The 21,156-nt window shown below is 42.4% G+C and overlaps 1 protein-coding gene and 1 long non-coding RNA gene across 2 annotated transcripts in view; both read left to right on the top strand.

The window, feature by feature from the left end:
- LOC308593173 overlaps window positions 1-21,156 on the top strand; it is a 143,830-nt gene that overhangs the window by 112,630 nt on the left and 10,044 nt on the right. The gene's annotated exons all lie outside the window — the stretch shown is intronic.
- LOC308592906 (uncharacterized protein) lies at window positions 3,135-16,440 on the top strand. Its single transcript, XM_081204963.1, has 2 exons — window positions 3,135-3,235; window positions 15,304-16,440. Exons 1-2 carry the CDS (start codon window positions 3,170-3,172, stop codon window positions 16,318-16,320), a joined length of 1,083 nt encoding a protein of 360 aa, XP_081061089.1. The 5' UTR covers window positions 3,135-3,169; the 3' UTR covers window positions 16,321-16,440.

Below are 21,156 nucleotides of genomic sequence, written 5' to 3'. Positions count from 1 at the left end.
GGATCAGGTTAGCCATATTGATTTGTATGTTGTTGGTGGATTTTTGTCATTGTCTTGTTGCGCTGTGTATGTGATAAAGGGGAGCCATACCAGGGTGAAGGAGAGAGCCAGTGTGGTGTAGTGGTTAAGAGCGGTAGTCTCGTAATCTGGGGAACCGGGTTCGCGTCTCCGCTCCTCCACATGCAGCTGCTGGGTGACCTTGGGCCAGTCACACCTCTCTGAAGTCTCTCAGCCCCACTCACCTCACAGAGTGTTTGTTGTGGGGGAGGAAAGGAAAAGAGAATGTTAGCCGCTTTGAGACTCCTTAAAGGGAGTGAAAGGCGGGATATCAAATCCAAACTCTTCTTCTTCTTCTTCTACCAGTATTTGTTCCTGTGTCAGTTTCAGTTTATTGGTTAATTTCGCCTAATAAGACTTCTATAAAAATAACAAACCCTTGTCAACACAAGAAATACATGACGAACCTGAAGACACCCAAATGCCCTGGTTAAGACATCACCAATTATATGCCCTCTTAAACAATCCAGCAGTAAAATCAACAGCAACTAGGCCTCTGAAAACCTTCGTAAACCTCCTTCTAACAACAAAGGGACACGATAGAGGGATGGTATCCGCAATATACAAAATACTACTACAAAATCCCACGAACTCCCTAGATGTGCATTGAATGTGCTGTAAGTGTATACCGAGGATCTGCCCAGAGAATCCAGGTCTCTGCTGCCTTTTATGAAGCCAAGTGAAATCTTGGAGAGCTGTTGCCAGTCCGTATAGAGAGCATTGAGTTAGATGGAACAAGCCCAATGCTCTCTATGCTGACTGGCAGTAACTCTCCAGGATTCCAGGCAGGGGTCCCTCCTAACCCTATCTGGTTAGGCACCAGGGATTGAACATGGTACCTTCCACATGGAAAAGCATATGCTCTGCAACTTTGAGAAGTGTGTCTGGCATCTTCTGTGTGCTTCTGAGAGAGCCACGATGTGTACGTCTTGCCTGTGCTGTCTCAGAGAAGCTGGCAATGCTTTCCCCCTCGCCATGACATTGCAAAGCCCCCACTGTGCCAGGCTAAACACATCCGGTGAAACCTCAGTCCTAGCAACATCTAGGCAAATTCTGCCACTAACTAATGAGTGGCTTGGTTCAGCTGAAATGAAGGCGTTCTTATTATTAAGCAATATAAGTCTTCCTGCGGCACAAAGATGGGCTTTGTGCCTCTGATAAGCATATCTACAGGGCATCACATTATTTCCCATGTTAAAAAATAAGCCCTTTCAATGAGATGCATTAATCCCTGCTATTAGCACTCTGTTTAATTCCCCCCACTTCTTTCCTCTTTATTGCTAGTCTGCTAATCCCAGGAATTGGCTGCTCTGTGGTTCCACATGCATTGAACTCAATAACATGTAAATAGAGGTGGGTTTTTAAATAATGAGGATATGGAGAGCCCAGGAAGTGGATTTGGCTTAGAGCAGGGGTCAGCAACCTTTTTCAGCCATGGGTCAGTCCACCATCCCTCAGACCATGTGGGGGGCCGGACTATATTTTTTGGGGAAAAATGAATGAATTCCTATGCCCCACGTATAACCCAGAGATGCATTTTAAATAAAAGCACACATTCTACTCATGTAAAAACACCAGGCAGGCCCCACAAATAACCAAGAGAAGCATTTTAAACAAAAGGACACATTCTAGTCATGTAAAAACATGCTGATTCCCAGACCGTCCGTGGGCTGGATAAAGAAAGGGCATTAGGGTCTTAGGTTGCCTACCCCTGGTTTAGAGGAATAGTGTGTGGGTGACCCCACCTGGTTGTGTGGTTAGTTTTCTGTCTTGGCTGTCAAACTGATTGGCACAGGACAGCAAAATCTGGTATCAGAAGCACTGGTAATAATAATAATAATAATAATAATAATAATAATAATAATAATAATAATAATAATAATAAATTTATTATTTATACCCCGCCCATCTGGCTGGGTTTCCCCAGCCACTCTGGGTGGCTTCCAAAAGAATATTAAAATACTGTGATACATCAAACATTAAAAGCTTCCCTAAACAGGGCTGCCTTCAGATGTCTTCTAAAAGTCTGGTAGTTGTTGTTATCTTTGACATCTGGTGGGAGGGCGTTCCACACGGAGGGCGCCACTACCGAGAAGGCCCTCTGCCTGGTTCCCTGTAACTTGGCCTCTCGCAGTGAGGGAACCGCCAGAAGGCCCTCGGTGCTGGACCTCAGTGTCCGGGTAGAACGATGGAGGTGGAGACGCTCCTTCAGGTATACTGGACCGAGGCCGTTTAGGGCTTTAAAGGTCAGCACCAACACTTTGAATTGTGCTCGGAAACGTACTGGTAGCCAATGTAGGTCTTTCAAGACCGGTGTTATATGGTCTCGGCGGCCGCTCCCAGTCACCAGTCTGGCTGCTGCATTCTGGATTAGTTGTAGTTTCCGGGTCACCTTCAAAGGTAGCCCCACGTAGAGTGCATTGCAGTAGTCCAAGCAGGAGATAACCGCTTGGTGACAAAAGCTGTCATTTTGGATGATGGGATTTGTTTTGTTTCCTACGACATGTTCATCAGAAGGTTCAAACTGGATAAGGAGACTTTAGAACTGGGGCTCCCAAATTGAAACTGCTTCTTTCACAGTGTGGGGGTGGTCACATTCCAGTATAGAGAGACCACTGAGTAGACACGCAACTTCATTGAATGCGGAGTTCATCATACCATTTTCAAATGTCTGTAAGTGTTTTTTTAATTAAGTTTTCTCTCTCTTCCATAATAACATAAAAAGAGCCCGTCGGATGAGACCAATGGCTCATCTAATCTAGCATCCTGTTCTCACAGCATTAACTTTCTGGTGAAGACATAAGAAGCTGGATACTAATGATGTATTTTTCTGTAATATCTGTATTTATTATAACGGGTTGAGCAGGAAAGGAATAGGCGTAAGCCCTTTTATTTAAAGGCATAAAACGATGTCCCTTTTGCCATGTCATTTTGACTTTCAGAACCCATGCTGGGCCAATTTCCCTAAGTGCCTCTATAAAAGCTGACCCCAATCTCCCTCCGTTATGTAGCTCTAAACCATCTTTAAGTCCTTGTTGATCCCATTTGCTTGGCACTCTGGTCTAAGCACACTTTGCAAGAAGAGCTTCAGCAGAAGCCATCACAGAGCAAGATGCAAGAAGGCCCACGATCTGGAATGATAAAGCAACGAGCTAAACTTGAGCAACCCGGCCGCCTGGTAAGCACACCTGAGGACAAGGGAGCTGAAAGTTAGGTACATCTTTTATGCTTCAAAGAAGGAGATGGGGTTTTTAGGGGCTGGTTTTGTGTTGTTTGCAAATGCATGTCGCTGCGCCTTCATAGGTAACGAAGCTTGATCTTCAGGGAAGGGTCACAGTGTTAGAGTATCTGCATTGCATGCAGGAGGTCGCAGGTTCAATTCCCAACATCCCAAGAAAGGGCTGGGAGAGAATCTAGTTTCATACAACCATGGAGCTGGAAGAGACCACAAGCATCATCTAGTCCAAGCCTTTGCAATGCAAGAATCTTTTGCCCAACGTGCAACTCAAGCCCATGACCCTGAGATTACAAATCTCATGCTCTACTGGCTGAGCTATCTTCTGGAAAGCTCCTACCAGTCAATGTAGATGATATTGAGTTAGATGGACCAGTGGTTTGGCTCAGTATAAGGCAATTTGCAATGCACCTGTGCATGTCATTTTTTTAAAAAATGAAAAGCAGTTGCAGGAAAAGTGGCTTCCCCCCTTCTCAGGTTTCACACGCGTGTTTCCTCTTATGACCCATGGTGGGCAGGATGCTGGGGGTCCGTGTTTGGATTTGGAGCATGGAATGGGTAAAGCATATCACACTCCCCAAATCTCTGTTATCTTGCAACGCTGCTGTTCACCAGTGTTTGCATACACTGTGCAGTTAGCAATCACAATTCCTTGGGGGAAAGGGTGCGAAACTCTGGCTGAGATGGAGGAGAAATCCATTCATTTTATGCATTTTAAATGTGAATTTTCCAAATGCACATCCCAAACCAGCATATGAACTGAAATGCAGCTCTCTGCGGATATTAGGAAAATAACATTCTCAACTGCATTCTGATAGAGGGAAAGGGAAATGTTGGGCAAAATTGCATGCGAAAATACATACATTGGCAGTAGAGGTGGAAGGAAATGCCAATTTTGGTTCTCTTAGTTTCTCATTTTCCCCATATTAAATTTAGTTCTCCAGATTTCTGCAGAACTGTATGGGTTTCCCCCCTGTTTTAAATCCTCATGAAAACTCATCAGGATTCAGCTGAAAATTTCTCCTAATATACGCGTTATCTTTATTTGTATGCACTCTTGGCTAATGTACATATTTGGGCAAGCAGGTTTTCCCAATTTCATGCATGCTATTTTCGTTATCCCATTAATTTTAGTGCACACTTGCCTCTGTTATGTGCTTTTCGTAAGCATTGGTTGGCTGGAGAACTGCGTCACAAAATTTGTTTTAAGTGTGAATTTTAGAAGGGAGGCTGTTTTCATATTGGGTTTGGGAAGATGCAAAAGATTCGCGTTTAAATGCAAACCTAATCAAATTCCTACCCCTTCCCTAGTTATGAGAAATCTGCACAGAAATGCGTGTGAATTTTGAAGCAAACTTGTTTTTCAAACCGCAAAAAAAATAATGCTTGAGCGATAGAATCCCAAACCGCAGCTTCTTCTGTCTCTATATCCAACAGAGCCCTAGCATAAGTCCAAGGCATCGCTGCTCATGCAGTGGGTAATTCCCACTCCAACTGCAACCCATCATGTCATATGGTCCCCAAGCCCATGGAGAAGATTTCCAGCACTATTGGAGGTTGCAGAAGGAAGTGAGAAGAAGGAAAATCCCATTCCACAAGTGCAAGGTCTGCAGGCAGTTAGCTCCAGGGTTGAGTTGTCATCACAAACAAAGCATTCCTCCTGGTCCTGCTTTACATAGGAGAAAGTAGCATGAGGTTGACCCAACAACTCCCAGGGCAGAAAGGGACAAGGATAGAAGATTATTTTTATGCTATTGATTTTATTATCTTATTTCAATTTATTAGGTGCTTGCCACATAAGAAGTCTACAAGTCTGTCTTTTGGGTTCTCTGAAGATGATGATGATGATATATTATTTATACCCCACCCATCTGGCTGGATTTTCCCAGCCACTCTGGGTGGCTTCCAACCGAATGTTAAAAACATAATACAGCATTAAACATTAAAAACTTCCCTAAACAGGGCTGTCTTCAGATGTCTTTTAAAAGTAAGATAGTTGCTTATTTCCTTGACATCTGATGGGAGGGCATTCCACATGGCTGGTGCCACCACCGAGAAGGCCCTCTGCCTGGTTCCCTGTAACCTCACTTCTTGCAGCGAGGGAACTGGCAGAAGGCCCTCGGCGCTGGATCTCAGTGTCTGGGTAAAACTATTGGGGCTGAGGCCATTTAGGGCCTTAAAGGTCAGTACCAACACTTTGAATTGTGCTCAGAAATGTACTGGAAGCCAATGCAGGTCTCTCAGGACCAGTGTTATATGGTCTCGGTGGCCACTCCCAGTCACCAGTCTAGCTGCCACATTCTGGATTAATTGCAGTTTCCGAGTCACCTTCAAAGGTAGCCTCTCATAGAGCACTTTGCAGTAGTCCACACAGTGATCTCACGTGGGTCATGTGACTCGTGCAGGACTGGAAGACAGGCTTCCCAATTTTGGGACTGTACCTGTTGGAGGGTATGCAATAATGGTCAACGTTTAGTGATAGCAGCCCTGTAAACCACAAGGGCCAAACAGAGACCACAACAGGAGATGATACATTTTCAGCCACATATCCTGGTTCATTGGACTGATGTGCTTATGGCATGCCAGTTTCTCTGACTTGATATGCATGCTTCTTTTTTCTCACTCTGACCAATGATCATCACCTTGGAATTATAATTCATACAAACCTTCACATGGGAACTTTCTGATTTTGGGAGGGGCGGTACACAGGTGTACAGCCTTCTGAAGGAGGTTAGTCAGTAGGGGCATGTTATTCGTGCTCTATTCCATTGATGGAAAATTGGGTAATGTGTGTTCCTCTGGGTTGGTGCCAAACGTTATCGCTCAGCTCAGGTGAAAGCAGGAGGACTGCAGCTTAGTAGTAGGGCATCTACTTTATACCCAGAAGGTCCAGGTTCAATCTGGAAAGATTCTTGCCTGCTGCCAGCCAGTGTAGACAATACAGAGTTTGATGGACCAATGATTTGACTCATTGAGAAAGCCACTTGCTATGCTACTATGGCTCTGATGGTGACTTGCTTGAGATGGTATCTGCCAATGCTTTTGATGTTGAGTGATGTTTGCATGTAGAATTGATATGCATTTCAGAGAATTTCCAGCATGGAAGTCTCTGCTCATGCAGAGCAGTAGGGGTGGCATGAGATGTTGACTGATGGAGACTTGCATGAGATGGTATCTGCAATCCTTTTGATGTTGGGTGATGTCTGCATGTAGAATTGGACTTCATTTCAGGGAATTTCCCAGCATGGAAGTCTCTGCCCCTGCAGAGCAGTAGGGGTGGCATGAGATGTTGGCTCTAGATTAACAGTTGATAGAACGTGAGTCTCTTAATCTCAGGGTTGTGGGTCTGAGTCTCACATTGGGCAGACGATCCCTGCATTGCAGGGCATTGGACTGGATGACCCACGTGGTCCCTTCCAGCTCTGCAATTCTATGAATCATTATAACATTTATTTTGCCAGCTCTAGTCTTTAACAGAAGGGCCACTGGCTGGAAGTATTTCAGGGACAAAGTTGTGAAGAAATAATAATACATTTGGAACAAAGCATCTGCCCATCTACAGATATATTCTGAAAAGTTGTTTTTGTTGCTATTTGTACACTGTGATCAAACTTATCCTCCTGTTTCTCAAAATATTTCTTCCCCTGTGAAAGAAGCTTCTATTTTTTCCTCCTGCATTCTCAGGGTACTTTAGAATTTCGGTGGGGGTGGGATTGTTCTTACTTTATTCCTTATCTTTACACTTATATCATTTCCTTCAAGGAGCTCAAGGGGGTGTACATGGTTATTCTCCTCCCCATTCTAACCTCACAACATCCCTGTGATATAGGTTAGGCGGAGAGACTATGAGAGGCCCAAAGTCAACCAATGAGCTTTATGACTTCCTGTGGAATTGAACCTTGGGTTGGTGTCCAACTAATTTGGATTTATGCTTGTGCAATGGAACTCCCTCCTCCTCTTCTCTCCCCATGTGGACCCCTCCCCAAACCTGCTCAGGATCATTGAGGGAACCCTCACAACAGATTTGGGTGTGTAGCAGGAGGACATGGGGCAGTTCTGTTGCACAAGCATTTATTGATGTTTCGCAACCTTAACTTGTTACAGGATCTTAGCCAGACCCAGTTGAATATAGCAAAGCATACACAGACTTCCAGAAGCAGTCGGTTGCAGGCAGGTAGGATGAAGCAGGAACAAGATGCTGCTACCAATAACTTGATTACTTAGAGGTTTCTTATTTACAGCAGACTCTACATGTTACTATATACAGGATACTATATACAGGATACAGACACAGATCTTAACTCTCTCACTGAACAAACTCCGCACGATTCTTAGAACTCACGCTGACCAACCAACTAACCAGCAAGGAAGGTCATGAGTTATCATGCCTATGTGGAGACCTTGACCAATAGCAGAGTTGTATCCAAGGTCCCATATCTCTAGGCAGAATAACTCCCTCTGCTCAGTCTTCTTGGCCTTCGGCCAACTCCTTAATTACTTCTGTGGGAAGCTGCATCAGATAGCACGTAGTCAAAAATCCCAACCCTTGCACTTATGGAACAAGTTAGTTGGAGACAGCCCTGGTCTCCTAGGTCCAACTCTCTGACCTTTGCACCATGCTCTCCTTGTGAGATGAGGTGTGAGGTGGTCACATGAGCTTATCTTTCCATTAAAATTTTCTCCAGATTCCCTGGTTTCCTGGACTTCCTAATCCCTCCAAAAGCTCCATAACAGCACAATGTCTTTCCCTGAGCTTTAATTAATACATGGGTAGCTAGGAGGTTGGCTCTAAAAGCCTGAGATAGGTGCTCCTCCTGAATTGTTTTAAATAGAAGTCTTTCCACTTACCTTATAACACTGATTTCTTTAAGAGCAAGAAGGTTTAGCAACATGACAATGCACAGCCATCAGGAGCACCACAGGCAACCTGTTAACCCTACTGTACTTCCTATGAGGATGTCATGGGGTTTGTAGGAAAGGTGATCACCCAGGAAGGCTGCAGAGTGCAGGCCATGAAAGAAAAAACATTTACAAACATTTATTGGCCACCTTGAAGGCACACATAAGGAGGGGGCGGAACCCTACATCCTACTCAAGATAATTTCATTGACCTTTTATCTCCACATGGATATTTTTAAAACAGAATTTATTTTCTCATAACCAATGGACAGTCATCACGAAACAGATGCAGGAGAAATGTTCGGCACAATGCTAATTTCATAGACACAACCGAGGTGATTCACACCCTGATTTAAGGAGCACATTATCTAAATTTTGACAGTGGGTGGTGGCAGTTGGGGGACAGGAAAGTGAAAGGTATCAAGGCATGGCAAAAGGAACTGCATGGTAAGGATGGGGGTTAACGCTGAAGCCACGTTCTCTGTGTCTCAGGTGGCCAGTGCTCTGAAAGAGATTTTAGCATGACTAAGCGCTCAGCTGCTGCAGGTCATGGTCCCACAGTAATGTTATTAGTGGGGCAAAAGTCCCCTGATCTGCTGTCTTCTTTGAATCACTCTGAGGGAATCCACTAGCAGCTAAGAATGGATGCATCTGTTCGTTTTGGTCTCTCTCCTTTCTTATAAATTCAGTCAGTTCTACACATTGTCAGTTTGCAAATACATGTGAGAATCCACCAGACATTTAGTGTGAATGAATTCCTCCTAATGATTACAGTTTGTATGCAGTTTGGGTTAATCTACAAAATTTTGCAGGCACATTTATTCAATATTAAGGTTTTTTTTGTATGTTATTTTCATTAAGATATGCATTTCAAAGCAAACTTTCCTCCGGGATGTGCATTTTTCTACGCATTGGTTGGAGAGCTGCATTGCAAAATTCAGAGAAACATGAATTTTCAAATGATAGCTGTGTTTTGATTTGGTTTGAGAAATGCAGAATTAGACAGTTTATCATTAACATGCAAACAAAGTCCAATTTCTACCCCATCCTTACTAGCAGTGGGGAGTCTAGCAGCAAAAGCTGCCATGGGGCTATTTAGTTAATCCCTCCTTCTCATTCTGTGCTCTTGGGAGCTTTACAACAGCACCTGGTGTGTGAATCCCCAAACTCATTTAATATATCACATTTTTATCTTTGGCTTTGGAACATGGGATAAATCACAAACAACTGAGGCATCGATCCTAAGCACACTTCCTAGGGTGTGATCTCCATTGAGTTCCATAGAACTAACATCTCTGTAAACATGCAATGTCAAGCTTAGTGATGGAGTAATCCATTTTAAATGGATTTATACACAGATTTTGGTGCTTCCAACCTCATCACTGGACAGTGGCTTGCAATGTGTGCCCACTTATGACCAAGCGACTTCAATATTCTCATCTTTTTTAAAAAATGACAAACCACCTATCTATATGGAAAATTATTTGCATAAATATATATTATATGTATAATATAGATAAAAGAGCCAGTCCCCATGTTCTACTATATTTTTTGCAGCATAAATCTGTATATGTCTTTTTAGACAGTCTTATGCACTGTTGCAAAGTAATCAGTTTATTAGGACAGCTGGAATATATACGCATTAAATATTTGTGCAACATTATAATATAATCATGCATATACTATACAAGTATTGTTCACATTTTCCATGGAATGAGTTTTGGGAATCTTCAATCCTTGTCAAGATTACATAGTCCGGGTATACCTACCACAATGTGGTACCCTCTAGTTACTTCTCTATATTGTCTGGCCATTTCCTTAGCTATCATGTGCTACCATTGTTTTGAGAATGTACATTTAATTAACCTCAAGAACTTAACTGCTTGAGCAGACCAAAGGCCTATCTCGTTCTGCTTCCTGTTCCCGCAGTGGCCAACCAGCTGCCAATGGGAAACCTATAAGCAAGACTGCAGTGCAACAGCACTCTTCCCAGTTGTGATTCTTAGGAACTAGTATTCAAAAGCACACTACCTTTGATGGGGACTGTAGAACATCAATAGGTTTATTCTGCATGAGTTTGTCTAATCTTCTTTTGAAGTCGTCCAAGTTGGTGGTCTTCACCGCCTCCTGTAGGATTGAGTTCAATAGTTTAATGATGCACTATTTGAAGAAGAACTTTCTTTCACTGGATAAAGGTAAAGGTAAAGGGACCCCTGATCATTAGGTCCAGTCGTGGCCGACTCTGGGGTTGCGGCGCTCATCTCGCTTTACTGGCTGAGGGAGCCGCCGTACAGCTTCCGGGTCATGTGGCCAGCATGACTAAGCCACTTCTGGCGAACCAGAGCAGCACACAGAAACGCTGTTTACCTTCCTGCCAGAGTGGTACCTATTTATCTACTTGCACTTTTACATGCTTTCGTACTGCTAGGTTGGCAGGAGCAGGGACCAAGCAACGGGAGCTCACCCCATCACGGGGATTCGAACCGCTGACCTTCCAATCGGCAAGTCCTAGGCTCTGTGGTTTAACCCAAGCGCCACCCGCGTCCCTTCACACTGGATAGCTCTCAGTTATAGTGTAATGAGAAAGGGTTAAAAGCTTTCCTCTCCACTATCTTCACAAACTAAGTTTTAGGCACCTTAACCATTCCCCACTTACTCACCTTACTCAACTAAGAATGCCCCAATACTGCAAACTTTATGCATAGACATGTTGCTCTATCCTCTTTGGTTGTCCTTTTCTGAAAAATTACAGCTCCACAGCATCCTTTTTTTCAGCAGAACTGTACACAATCACAGAACCTCAAACTTGATCTGTTCATATCCTCACTTGGGGGTTCTGTAAATGCCCCACGTTATCTCCTTATTCAGACACAGATTCAGATATGAGCCTTTTCCTTTAATCAATAGGTACAGAAGGGCTTATGAAATACAGTTCATTTATATATAGTTACGGAAAGTTCAGGTGGCAACACGAGGCCTAAAGTTAGATTGTCCAAAGTTAGACAGCGTAGTCCTTAATTCATATAAAGACACGAATAGTTTCAAAGGGACAATCAATTAGCAATGAAAGTGAAGCTAGTTTTAGAAGCTTAAATGTGAACTTAGAAGCTTACTTGGGGATATTCATTACTGGGAACTTTGACCCTGATATGCTGAAGCTCAAAGGTTTTGGCCTACGTTGCTTACTCAAGGACACATGGGGATTAAGAATGAGTGGGAACCAGTTGAGCATCATTTTGAGTGGAATAACCAAAGCTAATTTAAGGCTTCCACTTGCCTTATTATGAAACAGTTATGTAAGGGTTGTACTTGATTTTGTAGAAAGCTATGCAGCAGCTATGAACACAGTTTGAATATTTTGTGGGCAGGTCCAATGATTTGAAGATCACACTTGTTCCACATACTCTCTATACAGTGGTACCTCGGGTTACATACGCTTCAGGTTACAGACACTTCAGGTTACAGACTTCGCTAACCCAGAAATATTACCTCGGATTAAGAAGTTTGCTTCAGGATGAGAACAGAAATTGTGCTCCGGCAGCACGGAGGCAGCAGGAGGCCCCATTAGTTAAAGTGGTGCTTCAGGTTAAGAACAGTTTCAGGTTAAGAACGGACCTCCAGAATGAATTAAGTACTTAACCTGAGACACTGTATGTCTAATTCGGGAAAGAAATTCAAAATAACTCTAAAACGTTGTGGACTACTCTGCAGAATTTCTGAAATCGTACCAACATTATTTCAGTTTCCTTTGAAATTCCCAGCAATGTTTCCCTAGCTGGGGCATTCGAAATCCAACATACTAGTTTGGGTGGCAGCTGTGGGAGATGAACTGTTGATCAACACCTACAGAAAGCAAGATGGGGATGAAAGGGATCAATGTGATGATGTAATGGTGATTATTTCTCATGTGCCTAAAAAGTTGATGTGCAATGTAGATCATGAACTACAAGATATCTTGTCCCGCAGACCTATCACATAAGTAGATTGAGAAGGAAAAGAGAAGGAATTAGAAAACAATGAAGGAAGAGATGCAGACTCAAGATATCTCCATTAATTGGGGAAGGCACATGAATATAAGAAGGTCAGACATAGATTGTCTGATGGCCTGTTTGCATCACATTATAGCCTGGTTCTCACATGGTGGTAAGCTATAGTTAAACAAACTATGGGGAGCAAGCAGGTGTGCTGACGTATATGTGTTCTTGGCTAGTTCTGGTGGCTTGTTTCAGAGAGATACAAACCATTGACTTGCATGTAAGACAGCGTCAATGCTCCTTTCAGTATGGAGGAGAGCATTAATGCAATTTGTGCGGTGTACACAAGCACACTTATTGACTGAACTAGGCCTTGAACAATGAGTCATTTAGAAGAGACAAAGCGCCTGCTGACTCAGGGCATACTAAGGACTTCAAACTAAGTTGGATTTAAACTTGGGATAAATTGCTCTCTGAGGACAGCTTAACTCTGGATAAGCTGTAAGATTTTATCCATGAAGCTGCTTGCCCCCATTACCTATCACGCTATCTTAACCTCAACACCTCACTATTTCACATGAAGGCAAGGAGATAAATGTTCCACTAGTGTGCATGCAAGTTATTGACCACAAAATGGCTCATAGATGAATGTGTGAATTGCCTCCAGTGAAGAAGCTCTGTGAGGTGTCAGATTTGGAATGGCTAATTCACACAAGCAAGAAACCTGTGATTATTGTGCAGTAATCGAAAGAGCGTGCATGTGCGAACAGGCTCAATGCACTATATACAATGTTTACTGTGGCAACTCACTGGGTGGCACTGAGGATATAGCTTACAACAGTCTTGCAGAAGTAAATGCTTGGGCACACATTATACTTGTGGGAATAGCGTCTGATACAAATCAGCTGCCAAACCTATCATCTGTGCCACGTTTGCAGTACTGTGCATACGTTCAGAGATAGAGAGTATTTCACATATACGCGCAGAGGCTGTTTTCTTAACAGTCTGCAAATACAAAGTGATCCCTGTACAAGAATTCTCCTGTAAGTACTGGGTACATTGGACTTGCCACCATTTCCAAAGTGCATGGGAGAATTACGGCCAAACAGAGGAACCTACAAAGTAGTTGAATCAAAAGTATCAGAGTAGCTGAGTATTCAGAGAGACTCTAAACTAACATGTGCAGGAAGAGCAAAATGCTGTGCTTATAGCTCAAGAGAGGTTAAGTGAATTAGCACAAGGCTTCAGGAGGATTTAACTGGCAGGTAACTAGGGTGAGAAGCCACTTTGCTTGCTCATGCTGAAGGCAGTGTCAAGCCGAAAACCAATTGAGCGGCCTGTACACTCATGTGGTTGGGAAGGAAAGAGAAGCAGACAGGTATTTCATCCTTTCCTGATTGTATGTTTAAGAAAACCTTGATAAAACATGTGGTGGTGGTTAGGAGGAGACACATGTAGACTGTCTGCACATCTCCTTCCTCTCTCTCCTCATTGACAGCTCTGGATCACTTTGAATGGGCCTGATCTGATATGGGCAAAATGGGGCTTCACCCAATGCACTCTGGGCTCAATTCAAATCAATCCATTTTGGTTCAGGGTCTGGGATTTGGCTGGTTCTGGTGCACAGCCCTAGTATAGAGCCAATATGACTAATAACCATTGGGAGATCAGTTTCTCTAATCCCCTTCTAAATCCATCCCATCTAAGCCATTGGTTCTTAATCCCCCCCCCCTCTGGGCCACACTTTCAGAATAAAAATTTGCTCATGCACTGAATGTTTTATTGATAAGAAATACATTGGAAAGCTAGCCAGATTGATTCGTATACTGTCGGTGGTTTCTTGTTGTTGTCTTGCTGGGCTGTGTATGTAATAAAGGCGAGCCATACCAGGGTGAAGGCGTCCTCTTCTTTTTGTTCCTGTGTCATTTTTAGTCTGTTGGTTAGCTTTTCTAATAAGGCTGTTTCCCATATGATTTGGTACAAGTGGTCCATGTTCAGTCCTGACATGTCTCTCCAGTGTCTGGCTATGATGCTTCTGGCTGCGCTGCTGAGAGTAGCTGGGTTATAAGCTCTTTATAATGTGAGTGGGCATTATTATCTTGGGAAATGTTCAGAAAATCCTTAATAAAAATTATAAACAAGAAATACATTGGAAAGCAAAAAGATCACAACTGCTATCACTTGATGCTCTTGCTCTTGCTCTCAGTTTGAACATTTATCTATCCATATTCTGCAAAAAAAAAATGATACTATACTATGCTACACTAAAATATTTAAATGTTTCTTTGATTGACCTTCAATCTTCTCACCACACTTGCCAGCCTTTCCTGTGTGACATACATTGAGAACCACTGATCTCCAATTGGAAAAGTGGTATTATAGCGACAAAAATAGAGTGGCTTGCCAAATTATTGGAGTACTACAATATATCCAAAACAATGGGAGAAATTGGAAGGATCTCAAAAGAGAAGATAGACAGGGATTGGAAGGTGTTTAAAGGATACTTGCAAAACCATATTGAAAAATCAGAACTCCTATTAGAATAAACAAGTTCCATTTTAAATACTGAAATACTAAATAAGATGGATAACAATGTGTAATAGAAAAAGAAGCATGAAATTAGGTTAAAGGTGTGTGAAAGAAAGTAATAGAAGTGGAAAGAAATTGCAATTGAGAAGATTGGAAGTCTAACACAAAGGTGGGGTGAGGGGTGGTGGATGGTGATGGGAAAAGGAATTGTCTGTGGGACTGAACGTAGGTATGTTTGAATATTTTTAAGGATTGTATGAAATGTATGTTTGTATGGTTGTATATTCACAATATGTGTGTATTAATGCTGAATTATTTTAACAATAAAAACTTTTTTAAAAAAATCGAGAACCACTGATCTCAGCACAGGGTCACCACCAAATCTTGTGGTAGTGAATTAAAGGATTCCTAGGCAAGTTTGTAATTTGTGAATTTCTCTTCATTCCAAACTGAGTCAGAAGCCAATATTTCTGTTTGTTCTGTAAATAAATGAACAGAGCTCTCTAAGATGAAAATGGCTATTTTTCTGGAGGGGGAAGTCCATTTGTATAAAAACACTTTTGAATTCATGCACCACACTAAACATCTACATATTCATTGTTCTTTCAGGGTGCTCCGGCAGCTGATGAAAAGATGTTCAACTGCACAGTTAGTGAAGTTACTGTGATGAACCTGAAACCTGATAAGAAAACAACCGTAATATTGCCTGGAAAGAAGAAAGAGAAGGTTCTCAGGTCTGCCAGCTTCCACCATTCTGCTCCCAACCTTGCAGACACTACAGTACTCAAAGAAGAGACAAAACCCCTTGCTGGAAAAGTCGCCAAAGATGGTGTTACTTTCCCCAAACCATTTTATTCAGCAGATGCTCAAAGCATGGATAATCTTGCCATGAAAAGACCAGTGAGGTTGGCTCCGCTAGAGATCTCCTTGGAAGTTAAAGAAGCTCAGCTCAAGAAAATCATGAGCCTTCAGAGAGATTCCCAGTTGGCTGCTTCCAAACTGGCTAGCATTGGCTCCATTGGCAGTGAGCCCCATGTCAAAAGGGTGAAGAATTTGGCCCAGGTTGAGTTGGAAAGCCTTCACATGGTCAAGCCGAATGAGAAGCCCACTTTTGAGAATCAAGAGGGCAGCCATTCATCAAGTTTTGACAACCCTTTGTGTAAGGTTCAGATCATCTTGCCAGCTGAGGGAAATGCCAAGCCTTCTAAAAAGCCTGCTGCTGAATGCTCCCCTGTGCGATGCCGTAAGCCTTTAATTCCCAAGAACATGTGTGACATTCTCCAAACGCCTGATTTTCAACAGGATGCCAAGATTCCAGACAACCCTTCTCAGGTGAATGGTAGGCCCCGTTTCAAATTAAAGCAGATGAAAGAGCAACAGGAGCGTTTAGTCAAGGCCAAACCTTTGAAGGCCACAGGGACAGGCCTGGAGGAAGGGAAGGTCCAAACAGCTGGCCAACGAGCTCAGAAGACTCTTAGCCATGCAAACAAGTTACTGGACAATGTAGCCAAAAAGCACAGGGGGAGAGGGGAAGAGCCGGATGAGATTGATGAGGACCTCCTTGCAATGCGAGCAGCCTCACGAAGGATGGCACTGGGAGATATTATTCTGGTGGATGAAGAGTAAAGCTGGATCTTAGTTCCACTTTAGCTCAATCCCAATCCTTTCAGCTCTAATCCCTGAAAATGAACAGTGTTAAAATTACAACTTCCTGAAGATCATCAACATTACACTTCTCCATAGCCATTCTACTAAATGGTTAACAGCTTTACAGTTTTATAGGAGAACTATGTTGTGCAATAAATGTCAGTTGTCCACTGTTCTATGGACTCTTCTATGTGTCTTGGTGTCCTTCAAAACTTTCTTCTTGCTTATTTAAATGGTTGTGTGATGCAGCCATGCTAGAAGTTGACCTGGAGGAAGTTGAGTTGAGTGACCACTCAGCTCACCTATAGGAGTATCACAAGACCCAAACTATAACAACAGGATACCTACAGAAGAATCATGTGGGTAGGATTTGGGTGTGGTCAGGGGGAATGACTAGATAAGGGATCTAAACAGGAAATTTACCTCTGTGGTAGGAATATTAATGGGAGAACTGAACACCTAAAGTGAAATGATGAAGTGACACTTTTGGGCAAGGGGACCTCCTGGATTTTTTGTTGTGAATCTGAAATGTAAAAAGAAGAAGAAAGGTTAAAAGGGGGAAATCAGACTGTATTTGAAGACAAGGCTGTAGAGCAAATTCTTTGCATGCAGAAGGTCATAGGTTCAAACCCTGGCACCTCCAGATAGGGCTGAGAGGGAAGTGAAACCCTGTAGAACCACTGCAAGTCAGTGTAGTCAATCTTGAGCTAGATGAGCAAATGGTCTGAGTTGGTATAAGCCAGTTTCTAATGTACTTATGCATTGCATTTTTAAAAAATGAAAAGCAGTTTTAGAAGTAGTGACTTATCCCTTCACTGAGTTTCAGATGTGTATGTGTGCTCTTGTGAGCCATGGGCAGGATGCTGGTGTGTGTATGGATTTGGAACATGGAATGGGTGAAACATCTCATACCCTCCACCCACCACCAGTTCTCTGCTGTCTTGCAACACAACTAGTCACCAGTGTTAGGGCTCCTCTGTTTCTGGGGAAGGCATAGGAATATTGATTGAATGGGTTGAGAAGAATCCAGAACAGAATCTATCCCATATGCATGTAAAATGATATGGAAATGGCAAAGTTCTAAATGATAATTTCCATGAGAAGAACAGTTTAATGATGCCTGTGGGAAAATGTGTGCATGTGAATAAACACACAGAAAGAGATTAACATAGGAAACAAAAAAACAGAATCATGGACAAATATATGCCCAAATTAAATGGAAGTAAAGGGAAACATATTTGTATGTCCCTAGCTCAGATACATTGGTTAAAGACATGCTTCCCTGTGCAAGCGAAAAGAATCACAGTTGTCAACTTGGAACAGTAAATCCAGACCGAATTCCTCTGCAACTTCAGTGAAAGGGCAGCTAAAAATAGCACGAAGCAACCGTAAGCAATGCTTTGCAGGTTAGAAAAGGGACCAGCTGATATCCATTACTCATTTTGCTGGCTGATAGATAGAATAATGCTTTTTTCAAGGCAAACTACTCTTTAGAAGAGAGGATTCAAGGACAGGGTCTTAGCTGGTGTCATTTTGTACTTTAAGCAACTCAGATAATTAAACTGCATTGGAACCAAGGTTGCAGGTGGTCAGAGTATATGTCTGAATATTCTCTTAATGGAAAGAACGGGCTGAAAATCTCCTCTTTACAGAAAAAACATGATGTCAGGAAGAGGACAAGGCTGAATACGTCTACTTGACATTCAGTCTTTTTATATAAAGGGAAGAGGCAAGGGAAGCATTCAAACTTGCAAGCCCCACACAACTGTGTCAAAATGGTGCTGTCCAAGGAAAGCTTTTCTACCCAATACTCCTGTGTGTAAATGCTTTGGGTAATTCCATTGGGTATGTACATGGGACCACCACCACCATCATTTTATTGTCAGCTGCTTTCCCATAGTTAGTATGGACATCTTTTTCAAGTATGTGGAGCTGAAGAAGGAAGCTGGAAGAGTGAAACTCTTTCCCACTTCCTCTTTCAGCTCTTTGTGCTTCTCAGATTAATTCTGCTGGATCCAGCTTTTACCCAGTTGCCTTGGGAAAGTGTTGTGTGTTTGTATGTGCAATTTGTCTTCTTTCTGTCTCTCTGTGGGGAGAGGAGAATGGTGACAGAAGAAGAAGAGTTTGGATTTGATATCCCGCTTTATCACTACCTGAAGGAGTCTCAAAGCGGCTAACATTCTCCTTTCTCTTCCTCCCCCACAACAAACACTCTGTGAGGTGAGTGGGGCTGAGAGACTTCAGAGAAGTGTGACTGGCCCAAGGTCACCCAGCTGCTGCATATGGAGGAGCGGAGATGCGAACCCGGTTCCCCAGATTATGAGACTACTGCTCTTAACCACTACACCACACTGGCTCTCAGAAGAGGGTGGCATCCATGTCTCTTGCTCAAAACTCCAAATGTGTCCACTGTCCTTGAATGATTGGCAACCTGTTCTGCCCAAGATTTTGGTTGTCAAAGGCAGTAAATTATTTAGGATTCAGATAGATAATGACGACCACCAAAGTTACTCTTTAATAGCTTTTATTTATATGATGAGGTTTTATAGGCTAATGAATAAGAATCTGTCTTATTCACAAGTTTAAACAGAGTTGGTTATAAAGCCTAGAAATAACTAAGACTGCATTCAGACAGCACATCTCTTCATTTCCACAGTGTTTCCTTACCTAACAATTTCTGTGTTTTATAAGATCTTTCATATGACATAAAAGCCACTTTTGGAAATCTAGCAGAGTCTAGTGGAAGTTTAGTACACAATTCTGTGATAATTGCTTCCAGAAAAAATATAATAAATTTGCAAGCCTATTAACCCGGAAAATTGCAGGAATTTTGTGCTGTACATTTTTTCTCCATTTTCACAAACCACACCATTGTGATGAAATATGGGCTGGTATTCTAGCATACAGTTCCCCCCACTATTTTCTTGGGCCAGTCATGGGGAAACAGAAGTACACATGCTCATAAAGGGTGGTGACATGTCCAATGACATCTGCTGTTGCTGCTTGGATATATCAAAAAAGGAAAATTCTTTAATGCAGCAGGTAATGTGATGCAAAAGGAAAGTTAGAAGCACTAGCCTTCTAACCAGGAGGACTAACACAATAATAAGGTAAAGGTAAAGGGACCCCTGATCATTAGGTCCAGTTGCGGATGACTCTGGGGTTGCAGCGCTCATCTCGCTTTATTGGCCAAGGGAGCCAACGTACAGCTTCCGGGTCATGTGGCCAGCATGACTAAGCCACTTCTGGCAAACCAGAGCAGCACACGGAAACACCGTTTACCTTCCTGCTGGAGTGGTACCTATTTATCTACTTGCACTTTGACATGCTTTTGAACTGCTAGGTTGGCAGGAGCAGGGACCGAGCAACAGGAGCTCACCCCATCACAGGGATTCGAACCGCCAACCTTCTGATCAGAAAGCCCTAGGCTCTGTGGTTTAACCCACAGTGCCACCCGCGTCCAATAATAGCCACATCCAAATCCATTCTATGAGTGGCACTTTAAAGCTTGATACATTTAGGATGGCATAAACCTTTTGGGACTGCACCTTGTCCCACTTGTACAGTCTGTGAAACCTTACATGCCATAATAAATCTGGTTGCGTTAAAGAGGCCACAAGAACTTTTGTTGTTTCAGCTACAACACACAAATATGGCTTCCGCTCTGCAAATGGCTAGAATGGAATATCAGAAATGTGATTACATACATTGACCTTGCGTGCTGGATGTAAGGGTGCTAGAAAATTAGATTTTCCTGAACAGGCATTCTCTCCCTCCACTTCCATACACCCAGCATTCCTGCAAAATTGGTAAGTTGAGCTTAACTTCACGATATGCGCTTGCAAGAAGAAGAGGTAGCTTTGCCTGAATGGTGTGTGTTTCTAGCTATTAGCAAATGTTGCCAGAGAACAGCCAAGAGGGGGAAAAAAATAAAATTTCCTTTTCAAAGTGCTATTATTCCAGCTTGCCAGCAGATGGCTCATGAGCGTCATGAATAAAATCAGTGAAAGAAACACACCGTCTGGTTTCTGGCTCTGTTGTGTTTCTTTCCCAGTTTCCACAACATTTCTCCTCTATATTCATTATTACTAGTGCATAAGAAGCATTTGGCTGCTGATTCAGACCAAAGGTCCATCTAGAAGCTGTCTGCTTCTGGGAAGCATTCAGGCAGGAACTGAGTGCCACATTGCTCTGTTCACATGCAGTTCCAGCAACTGGTATTCAGAGACATTCAGAGGCAGTATTTTATTTTCTCTATCCTAAATTTTCCAAAATTCAATTTCATTGGATGACCCTGAATTCTACTATTACAAGAAACAACAACAACTTCCAATTGACTTTATCCATGTAATGCATAATTATGCAGCTCTATCCTCTTCCCTCTTACTGACCTTTTTCTTCATTTTTCTTCAACCTTTCCTGAAATTTTCCCAGCTCTCCTTTTTGAGGTGAAACAACCAGAAATGTACAAAGTATTCCAAATATGGTTGCACTATAAAATTGTCTAGCAGCAATATGCTGTGAGTAGTTTTATTTTCAATCCCTTTCCTCAAAGCTTTCGATTCATCATTGGGGAAGCCTCTTCACCTTTTTTCTTGGCTGCTGCCTTCTTAATCTCAGTTTTAATCTCTTTTTTAAAAAATTTGCTGATGGTTTTAATTGTTGTTTAAACCTCTTAACCACTTTTCCTTAACTGTAACCTTTTGCTTTTAACTGTTTCTTGTAAACTAAAGAAAGAGATAAAATCAGCAAAATAATAATAAAAAAAACAAATAGTAATTTACATGTCTGGATAGGCTTGCTGACATAAAAAAA

This window comes from Podarcis bocagei, assembly GCF_964188305.1.
Source record: "Podarcis bocagei genome assembly, chromosome: 8".
In the NCBI taxonomy this organism is placed as follows: Eukaryota; Metazoa; Chordata; class Lepidosauria; order Squamata; family Lacertidae; genus Podarcis; species Podarcis bocagei.
The sequence above is the reverse complement of the archived record's forward strand: the minus strand, read 5'-3'. Positions and strand labels throughout refer to the sequence as shown.

What these genes read in the sequence shown, in the direction of transcription:
- LOC308592906 (XM_081204963.1), top strand. Translation starts at nt 3,170, where the DNA reads ATGCAAGAAGGCCCACGATCTGGAATGATAAAGCAACGAGCTAAACTT. An exon ending in TTGAGCAACCCGGCCGCCTG is followed by an intron (nt 3,236 to 15,303) that starts GTAAGCACACCT and finishes TTGTTCTTTCAG; the next exon opens with GGTGCTCCGGCAGCTGATGA.